General features: G+C 50.5%; 1 protein-coding gene across 2 annotated transcripts in view; it reads right to left on the minus strand.

The window, feature by feature from the left end:
• Positions 1–20,458, minus strand: part of LOC140630948 (O-acyltransferase like protein-like) — a 69,282-nt gene that overhangs the window by 17,399 nt on the left and 31,425 nt on the right. For both annotated transcript variants that reach the window (XM_072821965.1, XM_072821958.1), the window contains exons 6-10: positions 16,304–16,483; positions 15,224–15,326; positions 8,549–8,650; positions 2,525–2,690; positions 830–909 (exon numbers count right to left, since the gene is read on the minus strand). In XM_072821965.1, the coding sequence (XP_072678066.1) occupies positions 830–909; positions 2,525–2,690; positions 8,549–8,650; positions 15,224–15,326; positions 16,304–16,483 (631 nt within the window). The remainder of the gene's footprint in view (positions 1–829; positions 910–2,524; positions 2,691–8,548; positions 8,651–15,223; positions 15,327–16,303; positions 16,484–20,458) is intronic.

Below are 20,458 nucleotides of genomic sequence, written 5' to 3' on the forward strand. Positions count from 1 at the left end.
AGTTGTGCAGGAAAAGATCAGAAAGATAAACACAAAGATATTTACAGAGAGTCCTTTCCTTGCGTGAGGAACGGATCAAGGGTGATAGGGTTTTACCCTCTCTTCATCCCATTCTCTTCCCGTGTTTCTTAAATTGAACAAGTATTTGAACAACAACAAAAAAGAGATATCTTTTAAAATATGGCATGGGTAACTCATAAGCTAGAAGTCTCCTTGTGTATTATTGAGGCCTTAGAGCTTTTCTAGAACTAACAAAAATTAAGCTAATAAATATCGGATATGGGGAACAGGTACACTGATGCATTGCTTGGGGCGCTATAAATGACCTCATTCTTTCTGGAGAATAACCACACAATTTGTCACAAGTGCCACAAAATCGTTCCTACCCTTTGACCTAGTAATTCCCCTTGGAAATAGGACCCCAAGGAAATGAATGAGGGAAAAGTAGCACAAAGACAGTATTGGGGTGTCGTTTGGAGTCACGAAAAATTAGAACTAATCTAGATGGCCAACCACAAAAATGGCACAGAACTCCTAAAATTGAGAAGTAGGCAGATGGCTATGTGGAAATGTTTACAAGGACCATTAAGTGGGAAAAGCAGAGGCTATTAGTGCCCGCTGGTGATAACTCTGCAAGAACACAGAGGCAGTTGTGTAGGACAAAGATCAGAGGAGGATGCAGAGAAAGGTAAACAGGAGCATTCGGTGTCTGAACTGTTCTAAAAGGTTCGTCTCCTACATCATAAAAGCTGCCCTTTTACTGCAGCGCTTGCTGAGAGGTCAGGTCAGACATCCCACGGGGCGACACACCTGTCGCAGGGACACTCACTTTCTGTGGATGAGGACGATCGCCGGCGTGGTGAGATGGAACTGAAAGTCATTGGCGAGGTACCACGTCCAACCATTACACTGAAATGAGAGGAGCCGAGGTTACTCCTGCCCCTGGCGCCCGGGGCCGCCCCACATTGTCTCACCTGTCGGGAGCTGGTTGGAGGAGGAATCCACAGGGCACCTGTGGGTGGAGGGTGGGGTGCTTCCATGGAAAGACAAAGGAATTTGGGGTTACAGGTATTTCACGTACCTCACTCATTTACTCATTTAACAAGCCTGCGTGGTGGGGATGATCATTGCCAGTTTACAGGATGGAAATGCAGACAAGTTTTTCCTCTTGTTGGAAAAAGCAGTAATAGCTAAGCTCCCAGGATGGTTGTGGGAGCTCAGTGCTCTCCCATGACACGAATGTTAGGAGCAGTCATCGTTTTGGTGCCATCGGGGTGGGAAGGGTCCATGCTGCTCCCTCTTCCCGGCCTTGCCAGCCCTCCCCAACTCCAGGGGAGGGGTGTGCTCATTTAGGATGGAGGCCTGGCCCCATCCACTTTCTGTGGGAAGCCCCAGGGTGCCCACGCATGCCTGACAGGTGATCCGCTGGCTGAAGCCCCATCGGTCCGCTGGCTGCCTGTGTTTGTGTGAAGCGAGGCAGTTACCTGTATTTCTTCAATCTCTCCAGGGCTTCAGAGATAAATCTCCTTTTGCATCCGATCCACCCCCACCCCCCCACTCCAAGGGAGACCAGACTCATCTGCTGGAAGGGACAGCTTTCCTTGTCCCAGTTAGGAAGAAGTTCCCTTGAAGGGGAAATTTGTGAATACTCAAGGCCTGACGGCCCTCACATCCACTCTCAGGGGCCCACGGTGGGCTGGCTCACATCCTTGCCACCGATTCCCACCTATGGGCCAAGCCAGTGTGCATCTGGGCCAACAGCCAGCCTGTCCTCCCGGGGCCCTGTCGCAGACCCACCCGAAGGCAGTTAGACTGTGATGTGCGCCCTGCCCGAGCTGCTGGGCACCTGCTCACGGAAGGCAGCCACCCACTTGGTAAGTCGTCACATGCAGGGATTAGCCACACTTTAGTGGTTCTCTCTGCAGCCTTGCTTTCAAGGCATATGCAAAAGTCAGTGACGTGATCTAATCAGAATGATTTCCCTTCCGTTTACTCCAGCGTCATCACGAGGCTGGGAGGGCCCTGGGGAAGCCACAACCAACGTGCGCAGATGTGGTGGCCCTGCCACATCTGGCTGGAAGCGGAAAAGAACTCATCACAGGGAAGGTGCAGTGCGACGTTCCGTCCCAGTGACAGGCCATCTGCATGGAGGTGGAGAAAGTGTCCTATCTCGACGGGGTGACACAAACTGGAACCCAGCGGAGCCAGGCCGCTGCATCCGGGACGTGCACCCAGAGGGCTGGGCCCTAGATGCCCACTGCTCTGCTCCGTCCCTCTCTCCCGCTGCTTTTCACAGCAGCTGCACCTGCCCAGACGGTTTGGTTGCAGTCACCCATCCTGGGAGGCTAGTCTCCCTGCCCGCAGCCCACCCTCCCGTGGCTTCACTGTTACTCCAGAGAATGTGCCAGAAGAAAGGGCATCAGACTAGGGCTGGCCCCGGGAAAGCTCACCAAACCGGGTGAAGTGAGGCTCCGGGCTTGCTCACGGCCCCCGGCCTGGCCCCAGCCGAGAACCTGGGACTCACCGCATTCCCGACGGACAGGAAATTGTTGAGCAGCAGCAGATTTGTCCACCATGCGTGCCGGCAGTTATCCAGGTGGGACTTGGGCACCTCCCAGACGGGCCCCCAGGGGGCCAGAGAGAACAATCCAACCAACAAGCACACGGAATACATGTGCAGAGGCTGTAACCTGGCAGGGGAGAGCGGGGGTGGGGGCCGGGGAGGGTGACTCTCCGCGCTGGTCCCACTCCGTCCCCTGGGTGAGCCACAGAGAGGCTCCAAAGCACATTGTGCGGGTGGGAGGCCAGCAACCCACCCACGCCTCAAGGCTCCTCCGTTCATAGGTAAAGCATCGTGGGCTCCCACATGAGCCACCTCTGGGGCCGCGATGCAAAAAATACTCTCAATCATTGAGCAAGGGGCCACTGCACTAGGGCTTCTCAGATGCCTCTACGCCTCGGAAGGCTCCTGGCAGGGACATAGTACCTCTGCTCTACTGATGGGGACACTAGAGCTCTGAGAACTGTGGCCACTTGGCCAAGGTGGCCCGGCCATACAGCAGAGCTGAGATGGGACATGCGGTCCTCTCTGCCCCGGCGCCAGGACAATACCTTTCCTCCCTCCCTCTGTCTTTTCCTCTCTCCCTTCATTGCTTTATTTCTCCCTCCCTTCCTTCATACCCTACCCCCTTCCAAGCAGGACTTGAAGCAGCTACAAAGATGATGGGGGGGAAAAAAAGCACAGGTGTCCTTTAGAAACAGAAGAGCCACACCTGCCACCTGGTTTTTACTTTCTAGCAGCCGCATTTGTCAGTGGAAAAAAATAGCTACAACGAATTTTAATAATATACTTTATGTGGCCCAATGAATCCAAAATATTGTCATTTCAATAAGTAATCAATCTAAAAAATTACTGAGCTGCTTTATATCCTTTCTTCTTTGATTAAGAATCCGGTGTGTAAACTGCATTCTCGCCGCACGTTGCCATGGGCCACGTGTCTGGTGGGTACTTACTGGACAACACTGGTGTCCAGTTTAGAAGTGAGGTTGGGACACAGTCCTGGCATTCTGGGTGAGCTATGATCCCAGCCATCTTGTAAAAGAACACATGTCAAAATTCAGGGTACAGCATGTGGCCCAGCAGCATCTCCGAACATCTCAGGGGGCGCGTCAGGGCCTAGGGTGGGTGGTGACAGATGGGAAGGGCAGGACTGCTGCAGGCGCACCCCCCAGCAGAGTCATAGGGCAGCACCCAGCCTCCACTTGGTCCCAGGCCCCAGACCTGGTGGCCTCCTGTCCTCCCCACAACGATAACATCCTGGCATGTGTTTGGTAGGCCGGAGGGCTGGGGGCATGCAGGGAGCAGGCTGGAGTTGCAGATCACAGTCAGACAGAAAGGGCCACCGACTGTGCCAAGACGCGTCTCCCCAGATCGGCTCAGACAGCGACCTCAGAGCCCTCCCTGGGCCTGGGCCCTGCCACATTAGCCATCTGACCGTGCTGCCCCGCAGCTGCTCCTACAGGCCTGGGCTCCGCTTCCCAAGCCTCTCTCCCCACCATCTGTCACCTCCCTCGGGGAGAGTAAGTCAACCCCCTGCTCCCCTCAGAGCCAGAGTTCAGGTCAGATGCCCTCGGGAAGGAACAGGGTAGGGGCACTGGCCTCCCCGACGGGCAGCCTCTGGAGTGGGGCCTGTGCAGGCAGGAGAGCTGCTGGGGTGGGCCCCATCTTGAGGAGCAAGGCTCCAGAGATGTGTGCTCTAGTTTTGTCTAAATTTTCACATTGAGAAAATTACAGGACTTCTCTCTTTCACCTGGAGAGGAAATGGGGGGATGATAATCCTTCAGATTGGGGGGATCCCTGGGTGGCTCGGCGGTTTAGCGCCGCCTTCGGCCCAGGGCGTGACCCTGGAGACCCAGGATCGAGTCCCATGTCGGGCTCCCTGCGAGGAGCCTGCTTCTCCCTCTGCTTGTGTCTCTGCCTCTCTTTCTCTCTGTGTCTCTCATGAATAAATAAATAAAATCTTTAAAAAAAAACACTTTCAGAAAAGTGCACAAAAATGTATAGACATTGTATTATTGTCTAAGATAGCAAAAAACTTGGAAGTTCCGCCATGCCCATTAATAGTGACAGGTGGAGCTCCCAATGGCCCACCCACATGGCACCTTCCCAGGCAACCTTTCAAGTCAGTAAGGTGGGTCCTTTCTTTCTTCTTCTTCTTCTTCTTTTTTTTTTTTTGGTGGGTCCTCTCATGCAGAGACATACCAACAACCAACATTCAATTATTAAGTGAAAAAAAAAAAGCTACATGCAAAATAGAACAGCATATAATGAGAAAAAAAACCAATGTATATAAATACATGGAAAGCATCTGCAAGAATTCACAAGAAGCTGTTAACAGAGGTGGCCTGCGGGGAGTGAGACGGGATTGGGTGTCCTTACTTTTAGTGCATAACCTTCTGTTACAGACATTTTTATCAGAAATTTTTTACTTACATAAAAAAAAAGAACCTCCTGACTTTTATTTTATTTTATTTTATTTTATTTTATTTTATTTTACCTCCTGACTTTTAAAATGTGGCTCCTGGTTGGAATAATCACACAGTTTTAAGGGTCAGGAACATCTACTTCCCTCATTTCCAGTTACATAATCTTTGTTCTCATTTGCCCCTGGAAGCTGGGTTTTGCATTTTCTTATAGCTGCAAAAGCTCCCAGCTGCCTCCCCTCCCTGCCTCTGTCCCTCACTATCTAGTCTCAGAGTGATTCTTGGAAAATGTAAATCTGACCGTGCCACTCCCCTCCTGGAACCCTCCAAAGCCTTCTTGTCTCCAAATAAAATAGAAAGTCCTTAAGGCAGCTAAGAGGTCCGGAATGACCCAACCCGGGCCCTGGAGCCCACGCCCACCTTCCTGACCCCACTTCCTTCTGTTCTCCAAGTGCTGCTCGCTCCACTCTGGTGGGCTCTCTGGGGTTGTGTGTTTCTTTTTTTTTTTTTTTTTTTTAGATTATTTATTTATTTATTCATGAGACACACAGAGAGAGGCAGAGACACAGACAGAGGGAGAAGCAGGCTCCCTGCAGGGAGCCCGACAGGGGACTCAATTCTGGGACTCCAGGATCATGCCCTGGGTCAAAGGCAGATGCTCAACTGCTGAGTCACCCAGGCGTCCCCTCTCAAAGACATCAACCGTGTTCCCTTCTCTGCACCCACTCCTCACATAGGCCCTTCTTCCATCACAGCCTTCTCTTTGCATAGAACCTTCTTTTAAGGGATCCCTGGGTGGCTCAGCGGTTGAGCGCCTGCCTTCAGCCCACAGGGCGTGATCCTGGAGTCCCAGGATCGAGCCCACGTTGGGCTCCCTACATGGCCCGCAGGGAGACGAGTTCAAATTTGACTCCGTTGCCTCTGCCTGTGTCTCTGCCTCTCTCTGTGTGTCTCTCATGAATAAATAAATAAAATATTTTAAAAAAAGAACCTTCTTTTATTTCCTTTGACAAATGTCACCTTCCCTGACTACCCTTCCAGAGGAAGACCGCATCATGCCTCCCTCTCCACATTAGCCCTGTGTGACACTTCTCATCACTGACCTGTAATAAATGTATTTGCACGTTGCAACTTAATGTTGCCTGTTTATTTGTTGACTGCCTGTCTCTATTCACTAGAATGTAACCCTCAGGCTGCTGAGTCCCCAGGGCTTACAACAGCGCCTGGCACACGGTGTGGGGCCTCAAATACAGAGGAGAGAGTGAACAAATGATCTTACTTCCAGTCCTCTTGGAGGTAAGTAGGCAAGCAATCCATCGTAAGTGAATAATAACAAGAATGAGAATATCAAACAGGCTAGGAGCGTGGCTGCTTTCTCACTGGGTTTACCTCACAGAGTGAGTTCAAACTCAGTTGGTGGTGCTTCTTCTAATTTTTCTTTTCTTTTCTTTTTTTGGTTTTTAAAGATTTTACTTATTTATTCATGAGAGACACAGAGAGAGGCAGAGACGCAGGCAGAGGCAGAGATACAGGCAGAGGGAGAAACAGGGCCCATGCAGGGAGCCCGATTAGGACCTATCCCGAGACTCCAGGATCACCCTGAGCCAAAGGCAGACGCTCAACCACTGAGACACCCAGGCATCCCTACTTCCTCTAATTTTTCAACAAAATTTTGTCCTAGGTTGAACTCTTTCTTCCTGGCTCCTGTCTGCTACCTTCCCAGAGCTCCCTATCTCAAGAGCATCACCACCATCCACCACGTTGTTCAGGCTAGAAAATTTGAGTGTTCCTGACTTGCCCTCTCTCCATTCCCAATGCCAACACCAGTCCAGATCTGCTGTCCAGCCCAGATATGGCAACAATTTAATTATGGGATCCTCACCGCCATCTTGCCCCATGAGGCCTCACACACACACACACACACACACACACTCTCTCTCTCTCTTTCTCTCTCTGCCCCCACTACTGCTGTATCTGCCGGCTAAAACACTTCCCACTCTTCAGTCCCCCGCTCTAGGACTTTCCTTCTGATGCAGGTTTCCCAGCCAGAACCCAGTGTGCCATTGGATCCCACGCCCCACCCCTAACAACCCATCAACATCCCCCACTAAGAAACTCCAGTCTGAATGCCGGTCCCTCTACAGAAGACCCCAGGGTAGAATAAGCTAAACCCAGTGCCAAGGACCCAAAAGATATTGAAAGACTAAGCACTCTGCCAAGTGTCCAGGTCAAGGGGCTGGATTTAATAGCATTTGGAAGAAACCACAAAGGTCATAGTGAAAAGAAATCAGTAGAGGTCTATTCTTAGCTCAGACTCATTCTTACCTCATTTACCAGAAAAGTTACAAGGTGCAAGTAGCAACCACAATAATGATGGCAGCTTGTACTTATGGAAGGCTTACTGGGTGTCACACATTTTTTCTAAGTTCTTAGCACACGTTCTCTCATTTAATCCTCACGAGAATCCAATGGCATGAATGCCATTATTCTTCCCATTTTTTGAGATGAGAAAACTCCAACACAGAAAGGTGGAGCCACTTTCTCGAGGTCACACAGCTGGTGGGGGATTGAGCAGAGTCAGATCTTACCTACTGCATTTTACTAGGTCAGAAGACTGTCCCCCCTTCCTGTTTCGTGACAGTGAAGCGTAGCAGGAGAGGCATGGACCATAAGTAACGAGAGCTGGTCCAGCTCGGCCGGCAACATCCCATGACTTAGAGAATGTACAAAAGGGTTGAGTTGAAGTCTCCTCTTCTCCCTACACTCTGTGGGTCTGATTGCATCACTACCTGTCTGCCACCCAGGGACTCCATCCTCCGTCCTGATATCGCATCCCCTCCCGCCCCAACCACCCACACATTGGTGAAGAGGACCATGTCCTCCCTGCCTCGCTCCAAGCAGAAGGACCACCGTCTCAAGCTTCACCTGCCCCTCTCCTTGTTCGATCTTATTTTATTTTTTATCATTACCATTAGTACTCTGACTTATAGGACCCATTACTACCAATTTAGAGGAGCCATGCACATTCCCCTGTTGAATACACATTCCAGGGAAAACTGACAGTACATTTATTGAAATCTGCTGCCCGTCAGCTGAGGAATAAGGCTGTTTTAATATAGCTCAAATTCTCCTAGGACAAATAGCAGGAAAATTGGAATCTTCCACTGGCAAAAGCCATTAAGCCAGCAAAAATCAATTTTATGAAGAAAACTATGTCTCTCGGTTTCTCTTTGAAAATTATTTCAAAAGAGGGCTAAATACCAAAAAGTAATAAATTGTTACACAGTAATAATGAATTAAGAGATTATACAGGGTGCCTGGGTGACTCAGTCGGTTGAGCGTCTGCCTTCGGCTCAGGTCATGACCCCAGGGTCGTGGGATCGAGTCCTGCATCGGGGTCCCTGCTCTTCGGGGGGCCTACTTCTCCCTCTCCCTCTGCCTGCAGCTCCCCCTGCTTACACTCTCTCTCTCTCTCTCTCTCTCTCTCTCTCAAATAAATAAATAAATAAATAAATAAATAAATAAATAATCTTTTTTTAAAAAGAGATTATACAAAGAGACCTACCTTGTAAGGCGGCTGAGGACATATCTGAGTATGACGCTGAGGGTTCTTCCTTGGTCTGAATCCTGGTGTATCTTTAAAAATGACCTTGCACTTAACCAGCCACTGAGAGAGAGAGAGAAGACCAGTCACAGAAGGAACTTACCAGTGATGCAGTTCACCGGATGGTTAACTTGGCTCTCTATCAGGGTACAGTAAGTTATGCTGTAGTAACAAGATACCTCCAATACTAAAACCATAGGTTTTTATCGTGCTTAGGCCGCATGCCCATGGCCAGATGCTTGAGGTCAGCATCTTCCTCACCAGGAGACCCAGGCTGAGGGAGCAGTCACTATCCAAAAGGTCACCAGCAACCAGGGCAGAGAACAAGAGCGTGCGAGAGGGCTTCAAACCAGCAATGGAAGCTTCTAGCCCAGGGACACCTGGGTGGCTCAACTCTTGAGCATCTGCCTTCAGCTCAGGTCGTGATCCTATGGTCCTGGGATCAAGTCCCATGTCAGGTACCCTGCATGGAGCTTGCTTCTCCCTCTGCCTGTGTCTCTGCTTCTCTGTGTGCCTCTCATGAATAAATAAATAAATCTTTAAAAAAATAAAAAAAAATAAATGTTCTAGCCCAGAAGTGACATGTTTAAAGCCCTTTAGCATACTGGCAACACCAGGTACCCATCATCGGCCAGACCTCATTCCCACCCAACTGCAGTGGGACCGGGAGTAGTAGACTGTTATCAAGGGCCTAGAAGAAAGAGAACCAGAAATATTTGGTGAACCACTCTAAGAGCTACCACATTAGCCTTTTGAAGTAATAACATCCAAAGCCCTCTACTTCTATAGTGCCACATCGTTTGTTTGTTTTTTTTAAGATTTTATTTATTTATTCATGAGAGGCACAGAGAGAGAGAGAAGAGGCAGAGACACAGGCAGAGGGAGAAGCAGGCTCCCTGCAGGGAGCCCAGTGCTGGACTCCATCCCAGGACCCGGGGATCACGCCCTGAGCTGAAGGCGGATGCTCACCCGCTGAGCCACCCAGGCGTCCCAGTGCCACTCATTTTCAAAGTACTTTCACTAATGGTGTTGCTTTTGCTTCTAGGGCAATACCAAACTACTTGGCAATAAATGTTTGTTGAGTGAGTGATTGGTAAAAGGGAAGATATTACGATCCCTGCTTACCTTGTAGGGCAATAGAGGCTCAAAGACTCAGTGAGGTTGCCCAAGATTCTCAACCAACACATCCTGATGACAAATGTGTTCCCCAGAATGTTCAGCTAAAGAAACAGGCTATGTCTCTTGAGTGCCAACTTGATGACAAGCAAGTTTGTGAGTGAGTTTCCTGACCTTTCGACATTCATGCCAATGATCCTTGTGGGTGTTTCCCTAAGGAACGAATGCATTTCCTATTGCGAAAGAAGGCTGTGTGTGTGTGTTGGAAGGGATCAGGGAGGGTGAGAGAATGTTTTTGTTCTCTGCCAGCACGATTTTCTTTTGAAACGCAGCAAGTTGGGTTCACTATAATAGGAACACAATTGATAGAGACATGTTGAAGGGAGCACTGGGATGTGGAAGTAGGACAGCCAATTCCAATTCTGGCCTCCTCTTCATTTCAGGAAAGAATGAATCGGGGTCCCTCTCTGCGGGCATGCACCATCCAGCCGTTCAGTTCATCCGGAGGACAAAGAGGAAGGCTGGCAGGAAACAGGCTGTGAGCAGAAGTCGCTATAGGATGCCGGGAAGACCCAGAGACCTGACCCCACTGGGGAAGAGTACAATCCCGCAGTAGAGATGCGCGAAGTCAGCTCGAGGGCTAGAAAGGGTCCCCCCAGCTGTCACCAGGGAGAGTCAGAAGTCTTTAGTTGTACTACGTAAACATATGAGTGACATGGTGGGTAAGACACGCTTCGGACACAAAACAGACATTATGCTTCCGTTCTGACTCTCGCTTTCCTAGCTGGGGGGACTGGGGCAAGTTATTTCATCTCTGCACATCAACTTTCCCAGCTGTAAAAACGGGCATGATATTCATTCCAACCTCCTGGGTTTAGTAAATGGAATAAAAAAAAAAAATCGTAGGCTCTTAGCGTGATGGCAATACGAGGAATCACTCAGTAATATGTCCATTGTCCAAATGAAAATTTTATTTAAGAGAATATGTGCACTTTCTTTTTTACTTTCTATTTGTTAAAGTTTATTTATTTAAGTCATCTCTACCCGCCCCCCAATGTGGGGCTTGAACTCACGACCCTGAGATCAAGAGTCACCTGCTCTTCCGATTGAGCCACACTGGCACCTCCAATGTGCACTTTCTAAGTAAAAAAAAAAAAAAAAAAAGAATACTGAAGGGGGGAAAAAACAGTTCCTGAGCCAGGCTATGAGAAAGAGAAAAGGGAAAAGAGACAGTTGCCTTGATCTCTTAGGCTGGGTCAGGAGCTGCTGGTTTCCACTCTGCCTTCCTCAGCTCCTCACACCATGGTTCGCAGACTTGAGCAGATGGCAGCAGCACCCCAAGGGCTTCTTACAGCCCAGACTGTATGATTCAGTGGGTCTGGGACGGGGCCCGAGAATCTGCATTTCTAACAGCCTTCCAGACGATGCTGGAACAACTGCATTGGGGCTATATTCTGAGAACCAATAAAAGGCCCGGCACTTCCCAGGCCCCAGAGCGAGCCAGGAGTCAGATATGTAGTCTTTACAATAAAGGGGCGCATATTTGTCATTTTCTTGAACATCTGAAATTTCAGGGCCCTGGCCTGTGTTTTGGGATTCTCAGGGCTGACCCAATGGCGTCCCTGTTGTCTCAGAGATTCGCACCATAGTCCAGGCACGACCAGTGGCTTTTCAGGCCTTCATTCTTCCCTCCTGGTGGCAGTCCTCCAGCTTGAGTTTTGGCTTTGCTTCCAGCCATCCCGATCCGTCCTTGCCAGCCTCCCTCCCACGGCTTGGAGCTGTGCCACTCAGTCCCATCCAGCATTTGGTGTCTTGTTTTGCCTTGTTCTTACAGTCGTCTTGCAGGGAACAGAGGTCCAGACTTTGAAAGCTGTCTCTGGGGCAGACCTCCCCACCCACCAGGTCCCTGCAGTTGGGTTTTGCCTGCCTGGTTAGACTCAGCTGTGCCCCCTTGGAAAGTCTGGTGCCTAGTGGTTCCCATATCACTGCAGACAGTGGCCTCTGACCCTTGCCTGTGTGGGCCATTCTACTGTCACCCTGGCCACCTCCTAGCATGAGCTGCTGCCCTGGTGGCCCGGTCTCAGCTCGTTCTATACCCTACTTTTTCTCCATTAACCCCAAGAAACTATCACACCAGAATCTAGGGCTAAAACAATTAAGAAATCATTTCCAAAACAAAAAAGGAAAGAAGGAAAATAATTTTAACAGCTACTTATTGAGCAATACACTTGACACTGATTTAAGGCACCAATGTCAGCAGGACACAAAGCAGAAAAAGTCCTACCTTATGCTCCAGTGGGGAGACACGGATGATTAATACGAAGTAATAAGTAAGTGGCATCTCTGAGCATGTATGATAAAGAGAAAAAATAAATCAGGCAAAATGAAGCTAAGAGTGCTGGTGGGTCCGTTTCCGACACGGAGGACAATCAAGGCGTCGTTGGGAAGGGAACGTTTGGGCGAACGTCTGGAGGAGGACGGGGAGCAAGCCACCCGGTAGGTAAGTGCTGCAGAAACTGGTGGTCAGTAGGCCCCCTCCTGACGCTCCGCCCTGTTTGTGGGCTAGCTCCCTCCTAGTCTGGTGGCTCGTACACTTTGGAATTTCATAGACCTTTTTTTTTTTAAAGATTTTATTTATTTATTCATGAGACACACACACACAGAGGCAGAGACACAGGCAGAGGGAGAAGCAGGCTCCATGCAGGGAGCACGACATGGGACTCGATCCCGGGACTCCAGGATCATGCCCTGCGCCAAAGGCAGAGACTCAACTGCTGAGCCACCCAGGCGTCCCAAGAATATCATAGACTAAAATTTTTAAACTTTTTTTTTAATTAAAAAAAAAAAAAGCCAACTACGAGGCCCTTACCAGAAGCTGGCTGCGAGACCCTCTGGCCAGCACCACTGTGCAGCTGCGCGGTGCTTCCCTTGGGTCCTTCCCAGCATGTGATGCAGGTATGTGGTGGGGTCCCCTGTCTTTCCTGGGACCCTCCCCACACACGGCGCGGCACCCCTGCCACGGTCAGTGCCTCCACGCCACGCCGTCCTTGCTGCACCTGCCGGGCGGCCACCCCCGGGCCCCATACGGGGACCCCAGCAGCCTCCACCCCAGAGCCATACACAGAGGTCGCCTCTGTGCACAGTCAATGCCTGTCCTGCGGGCCTGTTGATGACGCCCATCCTTCGTGAACCACTTTCCTGTCTTGGCTCCCTGGTGCCTGCAGCGTCGCACTTGTCCTCACATTTCACCGGTCACTCCTTCTCAGACTCCCTAGGGAGCCTGCAGGCCGGGCGGCAGAGGCCTTGGCACCCAGGCCTGACCCGCCGTTCCGCTCTCCATCCGGCACAATCTGCCCAGCTCTGTGGCCTCCACGCTGCCCGTAACCCAAGGGCTCCAAGGTCACCCTCTCCAGCCTCGACATTCCCACTGAGCTCCAGGTTGCAGAGCCCTGCCGACACCTCGACGTGGACTCCCTTTATCTTCACTTGGTGGGGACCGTTCGATTCCAGCAGAAAGCCTGAGTCTCCTTCCAGACCCGGCTTCTCCTCCAGGCTCTCCACTCAGGGAGTGTCACCTCCGTGACCTCGGTCACCCAGCCACACCAGAAATCCCTCTCCAGTCCCCTTTGTCTCACACATCTCGTCCGATGAGCAATAGGCCTGCTTCTGCCTCTAGAGCCTATCTTGACCGTGACCTTCTCCCTCTGTCCCTCACCCCTCCTCCGTCCCCTTATTGTTTCTCATCCAAAGCACAGCCAAGGTCACCCGATTGACCTCCCTACTTCCATCCCGGCCTTTATCCTTAGGCCTGTGACTAACACAGGAGCCAGAGTGATCGCTTTTCAAATGTCAGATGATACGGCTTCTCAAAGGAGACTGTCCAACCACTTCTTGTCCCACCAAGTCGAAGCCCAAACTCCTGAGTCTCACTACACGGTCCCCTGGGGTCTGCCCTGCCTGGCTCGCTCTTCCCTCTCCTCCCTCTCTCCCCACCTTCGCTATGCTTCAGCCTTCTTTCTGCTCCTTTAACAAGACACACACGTTCTCTCTCTCCCTCCTTAGCCCTTCTGCACTAGTGGCTCCCTTTGCCTGAAACCTTCTCATCCTGGATTTTCCCGTGTCCAGCTCCCCTTGCCACTTAGATCCAGTAGCCCCTTCTCCGATGAGTCAAAATAGTTACTCTACAACCATTGTTCTATTCTTTCCTAGTATTTATTACTAAAACATTTTTTCTTGTTTATTTGCTTGCTTATTGCTGGACACACACACACACACATTACTGGAAACCCCATAAGAAGTCCCTGTTTGTTTTATCCATGGTTGTCTCCCTGAGCGGCTAGAACGATGCCCCGCAAACAGGGACTCAGAAGATCATGGTTGATGGATGAATGCTTAGCATTTGATAAAAACAGCTGCCACCTACTATCACCATCTCCCTGTGAAGGAAGAGGCATTTATTCCCAAAGAGACCAAGGCACGTCAGCGTGGGGACTAAGAATATGGACTCTAGAGTCAGATTGCCTGGGTTTGGATAGCGAGTCCACACCAGGACCATCTCCCTCAGTCTCAGAGGTCTTACCTTGGAGGTAGAGATTTTGTAGTCTATTCATACAATGGAATATTATTTGGTCGTGAAAAGGAATGAAGTGTTGATACGTGCCACGATGTACCTGAGTGTCCGGAACATCATGCTAAATAAAGGAAGCCAGGCACAGAAAGGCCAAGCATTATGTGGCCCATTGGTACAAAATATCTAGAAGAGGTAAATGCACGGATTCAGAGAGCAGATTTCTAGGAACTGGGGTGGGGAGTGGGTTAGGAAATAACTGCTGAAGGATATAAGGTTTCCTTTGGGGATGTTGAAAGTGTGTTGGAACTAGTTAGAAGGGGTGGTTGTGCAATCCTGGAGATGTACGAGATGCCACTGAATTGTTCACTTGAGGAGCTTAATTTTGTTATGTGAATTTCACCTTGGCAACAAAAAGAGAAGAAAATGGGGATTTTAACAGTGGCCCCCACCCCCCACTGTATGGGGACATCGTTAGGATTAAGTGAGGTAACGCTGCAGCCCTCAACACGGTGCCTGACATTTATCACACAATTAAGAAGATGTACCTCCTAGTAGTTAAATTAAATAAAGATAGCTTCATGAAATGTCACATCATCTTTGTTCACACTTCACTCTAGTGAGAACTGTCAACTTTATCACGGATTTTCATCAGTCCACGGGCCGGAATTTGAGAACCACTGAAATAATCAATTTTGATTCAAATAAAACCACCTTTTGGGAAAAAAAAAATTCAGAGAGCCATTCTAACTCATTTAATAAACTGAAGATACAAAAGAGAGGAGCTTATGACAGCAGTACTATCCACAGTGGGACAGAAGCAAAGGCCAGGTGAGGAAATAAATAGGAGTCATTCCGTTTTTCTCACTAAAGTGATAATGGCATCCCAGACATGCACCTGTCCCCCGACAAACAGAGACACGTACAGTAGCAGAGAAAACACCCTAGTTTACCTGATCAGGAAAAACGTGTCAACCCCAAGATAGAACGGGCCACTCCGAGAATAAAGGTACAGTGGGTTTTTAAGCACTCTGGTCTTCCACTCGAGCACATTATCTGCAACAAACATAAAAACAGTGTCTTGGTTTCACGGAAGAAAGTCATGTGATTTATGTTTTCAAAAAACCAAGAGGAATGCCTTCAGCTTTCATAGCATCAAGGGGATTTTGGGCAACCCCACAACTTAAGAGGAGAAGGTAGGGGCACCTGAGTGGCCAGTTGGTTAGACAGTTGCCTTCGGCTTGGGTCGTGATCCCGGGGTCCTGGGATCGAGGCCCGAGTCGGGCTCCCTGCTCAGTGGGGAGTCGCCTGCTTCTCCCTCTCCCTCTGCCTGCAGCTCCCCCTACTAGTGCTCCCTCTTGTCAAATAAGTAAATAAAATCTTATAAAAAAAAAAAAAAAAAAGAGGAGGAGAAGGTAGATTGGCATTGGAGGTGGTGACAGGGGCACCGTGGAACCGTGACCAAGGCTTCAAGCTGCTTCCTGCTCTCACGGTGCCCACGGCCACTCGGGGGCCCCAGCTGCATCGCCTGCCCACAGACTGGGTGCCGATCCCCCACGGGGTCCTTCGAGCCCCCCCAGGCTGGCCTTCCCCTCAACGCTGACCACGCTTACGCAGGGTTGCTGCTGCTGGCGGCCTTCCACCAGGGAGGCAGCCGGCGGAGGGCCGAGAAACGCTCGTGTAACACCAGCGCACAATCCTTATTTATGCCTATTTTTCCAGGAGAAGGAAGCGTTCGTTTCTGGCCTCGTTAATCATCACTAGAAGGAACCCAGCTCTCTGGACAACGAACCTACAATCCTCAGGCATCACTGCTCACCTGGTAATCAGGTGCCTGGTTCACACTCGGGGGGAGGTAATGCAACCACGGGCACCGGCCTGTTGGCCTGGAAAACTCACTCGTGGGCGGGCACGGCTCTGTCTCTAAAACTGGGGAAGGCTGCAGCCTCGCGTCCCGTGGCCCAACGTGCTCCCCTCACTTGAGAGCGTCTCTCTTCCTCGACTGCTCACAAAGACCCATCAGTCCTCCTCACCCAAAGACAGCCACGCAGTCATCTGACTGGTGTGCCCCGACATGATCCAGAGGAGGCTCAGAACTCGGATGCCATTCAGCGCGGAGCACGTGCTTCCTGGCGTCCTTGCGGTCCAGATGGCCAGCATGTTCTTCTGCCAAGAAAAGCATGTCAGCGCACGCCCCGTGGCTCCTAAAAACCCTGGACAAGAGCACAGGTGTTACAGGCCACGCTGAGAGCCAGCCCAGCCCACACGCTGGCCCGCAAACAGGAGTCCAAACACACACACACCAGTGATCCTGGCTGTCACATGGACACTCCTTTGCTGTGACCCTGGACTGCTCCACCCCGTTCTCCACGGCCCCCTCTTGATGTATCTGTGCACCTTTGGGTGTGTTCTCCCTCCTTTTCCCTAACGTGCCCGATTTGACGTTGGTGTCCACACTGCCACGCACAGAATATGCTAACCGAGCTCAGGCCCCCGGGATGCCAACACCTGACCCCAGTCCTGTTGGACAAAAGTGGCGGGTTGGAGGAGGGTGGGGAAGAGAACGTAGGCATCCTTCAGAAACCACATGCTCCATAAAGCCAGCATTTCACTTGACAATGGCATTTCTTCCGTCCTCTCAAGAACGCACTACTTGCAAACAGCATCCCTACCTGTCAAGTACAGGTGTGAGAACAGGGGCAGGTGGTGCAGCAGCTAAGGATGCTGGCTTTATAGTTGGCTGCTCGTGGCTCTGACTCTGGCTGTCCTTTGTTGGATGCTCTGTAACCTCTGGCAAGTGAGTCAAATTCTCCAGCCTATGTTTCCACATCTACAAAACGGGAATCGACGTAGATCTTACAACCGTAGGAATATCGTGAAGAACAAACGAGATGCTAGCACACCTGCTCGGCTCACTACATTAAGCCCTGCTGCTCTAATCCCTTCTCCTTAACTCATGTCTTCTCATTTAAAAAAAATTAATTGGATGCATTTAGATCAATTCCAAATAGCTGGAATCATGAGCCAGCACCTCCGAAGGAAGGCTTGAGTGAGCTGCTCCGAGAGACTCCTATTTTCCTCTTGGATGTAGCTTTGGTGCTTAAACATTGCAGGTGCAAGGGTGTAGAATTGAGACTTCTTTACAAATGAGATCTGGCTTGTCACGGGGCGCCAATTTCTTAAATGGGAGGATGAAATTGCCCAGTTCTGCCCATTTCTGAGGTTCCAGCTGTCCGTAGGAGTCTCTCCACTGGGGTCACTCCCACCATGGGCCTGCCCGGAGGCTCGGAGCTCACCCCGTCGGCTGGAGGCATTTGCGCTCACCGGCACCTGGCCCGGCCCTGAGAAGCCACCTGCCACAGCGGAGAGACGTGGTCGGGCTCTCTCTGCCCGGCCCCACCTCACTCTTCACCTCTCAGGACCCCTTCCCTCACTTTTAAGCTGAGCGCGCTCTTTGGCGGTGCTGCTGTGAGCCTTTGAGCACGTCTGTCAAACATCTGGCCTGATGCCCACCTTGGCAAGCAAGCACTGAATACGTTTTGCTACCATTTGACTTTTTTCTATCTAAATTCTACTTGTGGGTGAACTTAACTAGTAGCAGCTTCTAACATTGTCTGAAAATAACTGGTCCTGTGGGGAGGATGGCCTCTGGGCCCCATGTACCCATTCGTAGATGGAAAGGATGAGCCAAAGGGGCGTGGGGAGAATGTGGTCGGTGGTTCTCAAAGTGAGGGCTCGCAGTCCAGCAGCTTCAGCATCACCTGGGGACCTGTTAGAAAGGCACAGTCCCAGGTCTCATCCCAGACCTACTGTCTCAGAATCTTCGAGGACCAGGCCCAGCAATCTGTGCTGTGATGTGCTGAAGCCCTCCAGGTGCTTCCGATGCTCCCCAAAGTTTGAGAACCGTGGGGTGTGCCGGTGCTTTGGGAAGCCTGGTGGCCCTTTTGGATTTTCTCAGTGATTATTACTTGAGGTGAGCCCACCTCAAGCAACGGACCACAGACCAAGAGCCCTGTTCCAAGGGCTGAAATCCACAGCTATTTACTTCATGGAAACTTCCTCAAACACGAACTCATATTTTTGTCATCTAAGTAGGAAAGGACAGGCTCATGTAACAGGAAACCGCCCTAAGCGAATGCAATGATTATTTGGAGGATAAAGAACCAGGAATCTGAAATACCCAATTTAGCTCTGAACTTCGAGAAGACACGGTAGTCTTACGTTGATTTGACTCGCTGGTGAGTGTAAACGTGGAGAGGGAAAATGATGCCGACCCTAGGGCTCTCTCTGCCTTGATTTTTATTTCCAACCGTTCAAGATGTGATATTTTACTCTGATGGTATTAAATACAAAAAAAAAAAAAATTGCTACAGCAACAGAACACAGAAGACACCGCCCCCCAATATGCCTTTTTGAAGCCACACTTAAATGTGGCTGCTGAAAAAGCTAACATGACCCTCCTGCCCCCATCACAGACAGTCCTATTTTGGATTAAAACCCTAACGTCTCAGAGGCTCATTCCTGACACCATACCAGGTGTGCCTGCCTGAAATCCTGCAATCTGGCCTTAGAACATCAGGTTCTGAGGCTCAGCCTTCCCCTGAATATTAGCCGAGGGTGAATCTTGGTGACTGTAGGCTCACCCCCAGTCTGACAACCAGAAGCATGTGGCAGGTGCCCGGGACCCAGCTGACCTCAGCAAGGTCAGTGTTAGTGAGAGGTCTTGGCCAATTAAAGCTGCTACCCTTTCCTCCTTCTGGCTTAAGGGAAGAGAATGAAGAAATGAGCAATGAATCAGGAGGAGGACAGCTCACATTATCTCATTTACTTCCTTCAGCAAATCCCAGCGTATGCCCCTGTTTTATGCACGTGGACACTGAGCTCCTAGAGGTCAAACAACCTGACCAAGGGCAGAGTTAGAAACCAAGGCAGGTTTGACCAAGGGGTGGGGGGGTCACTCAGCATGTGCTGGTTGTGCCATGCCCATGGAACCTTCTAGGTGGCAGCCTGGGAGCCGAGTTCTTGAGCCATGTCACATGAGGAGTGAGCAGGGAACTCTGAGACGTGGCGGGGGCCCATCATATCAGTCCCCGGTATCTGATGTGATGGAGTAAAAATAGGGCAAAACAAGGGCCGGTGGGTAGGAATTACGAAGCAGCCCAGGGACTGACCCCCGTGCAGGAGCCGAACAATGAACACTTCCCTTGAGGACAATGGGTGCCGGGGACCCACCAGGCCCCTGGGCGCCCTCGGACACGCGAAGGAGGGCGAGCATTCTCAGCTCTTCTATTATGTCATCCTGACACAAAGCGTGCTTTGTGTTGCTTTCCTTGTTGGGAGTTTGTGGTGGTGTTAACATTCGCTTTTGTCTTTGCCTGAAGATCCAAAGGATCTGATCAAATCATCACTGTGCCCTCCATTGTGCAGGTGGACATGCTGCCTGAAGCTGCTCGATCACATAGTCATAATCTGTTGGCCTGGTCACTGAAGTTGTGTCTTTTTTATCCTCTTAGTTGGAGTAAGGGAAGGTCAGCTACGTGCCCCTCCAGGGGCTCTGCTGGACGTGATTCCCCATATTCTAAAGATGTTCGCACGGGGACGCTATTCTTATTTCAGAGGGGGGGTGTGGTCTCTGCCTCGCCATATGGGCAGGCAGAAATGAAGGAAATGCACTTGACTTTTAACCTCAACCCAATGCAAGGCGGCCACCTGCTCACTGGGGTCCAGCTCGCCCTTCGTTAAGTGGGTTGGTTATCTGGTCCTGGCTCAGCTGCCCCTGCCAGGCTCTAACCGGTTGCACAATGACTCCCTGGCTTCGATTGACACGTAAATCCTTTACCTTAGTGATGCCAGGAAGGTTCTGTGAGTCATCTGCGTAGCTGTGACACTGCAAATAGGCACTGGGATCATGGGATTGTCCTTTAAAGGATTACTCCAGTGAAACCCAAGCTCTGTTCCGACCTAGTCGTTGGGGAGCACAAAGGACACTGGATAATTGTACCCAAGAAAGAAAGCAGCATTTTTAGTGACCTCGCCTCAACACTTTGACAGCAAACAAAGATGGGATTGTAAAGAGCAGAGACCCAACCTCCACACTGGCATTTGGAAGCTGCTGGGCTTTCACTAGATTCCAGCACCGAAGGATTTATTTTCTGACTGCAACTCGTCTGAGTCACCTCTCGTGAGTG

Source organism: Canis lupus, chromosome 1 (genome assembly GCF_048164855.1).
Source record: "Canis lupus baileyi chromosome 1, mCanLup2.hap1, whole genome shotgun sequence".
NCBI lineage: Eukaryota > Metazoa > Chordata > Mammalia > Carnivora > Canidae > Canis > Canis lupus.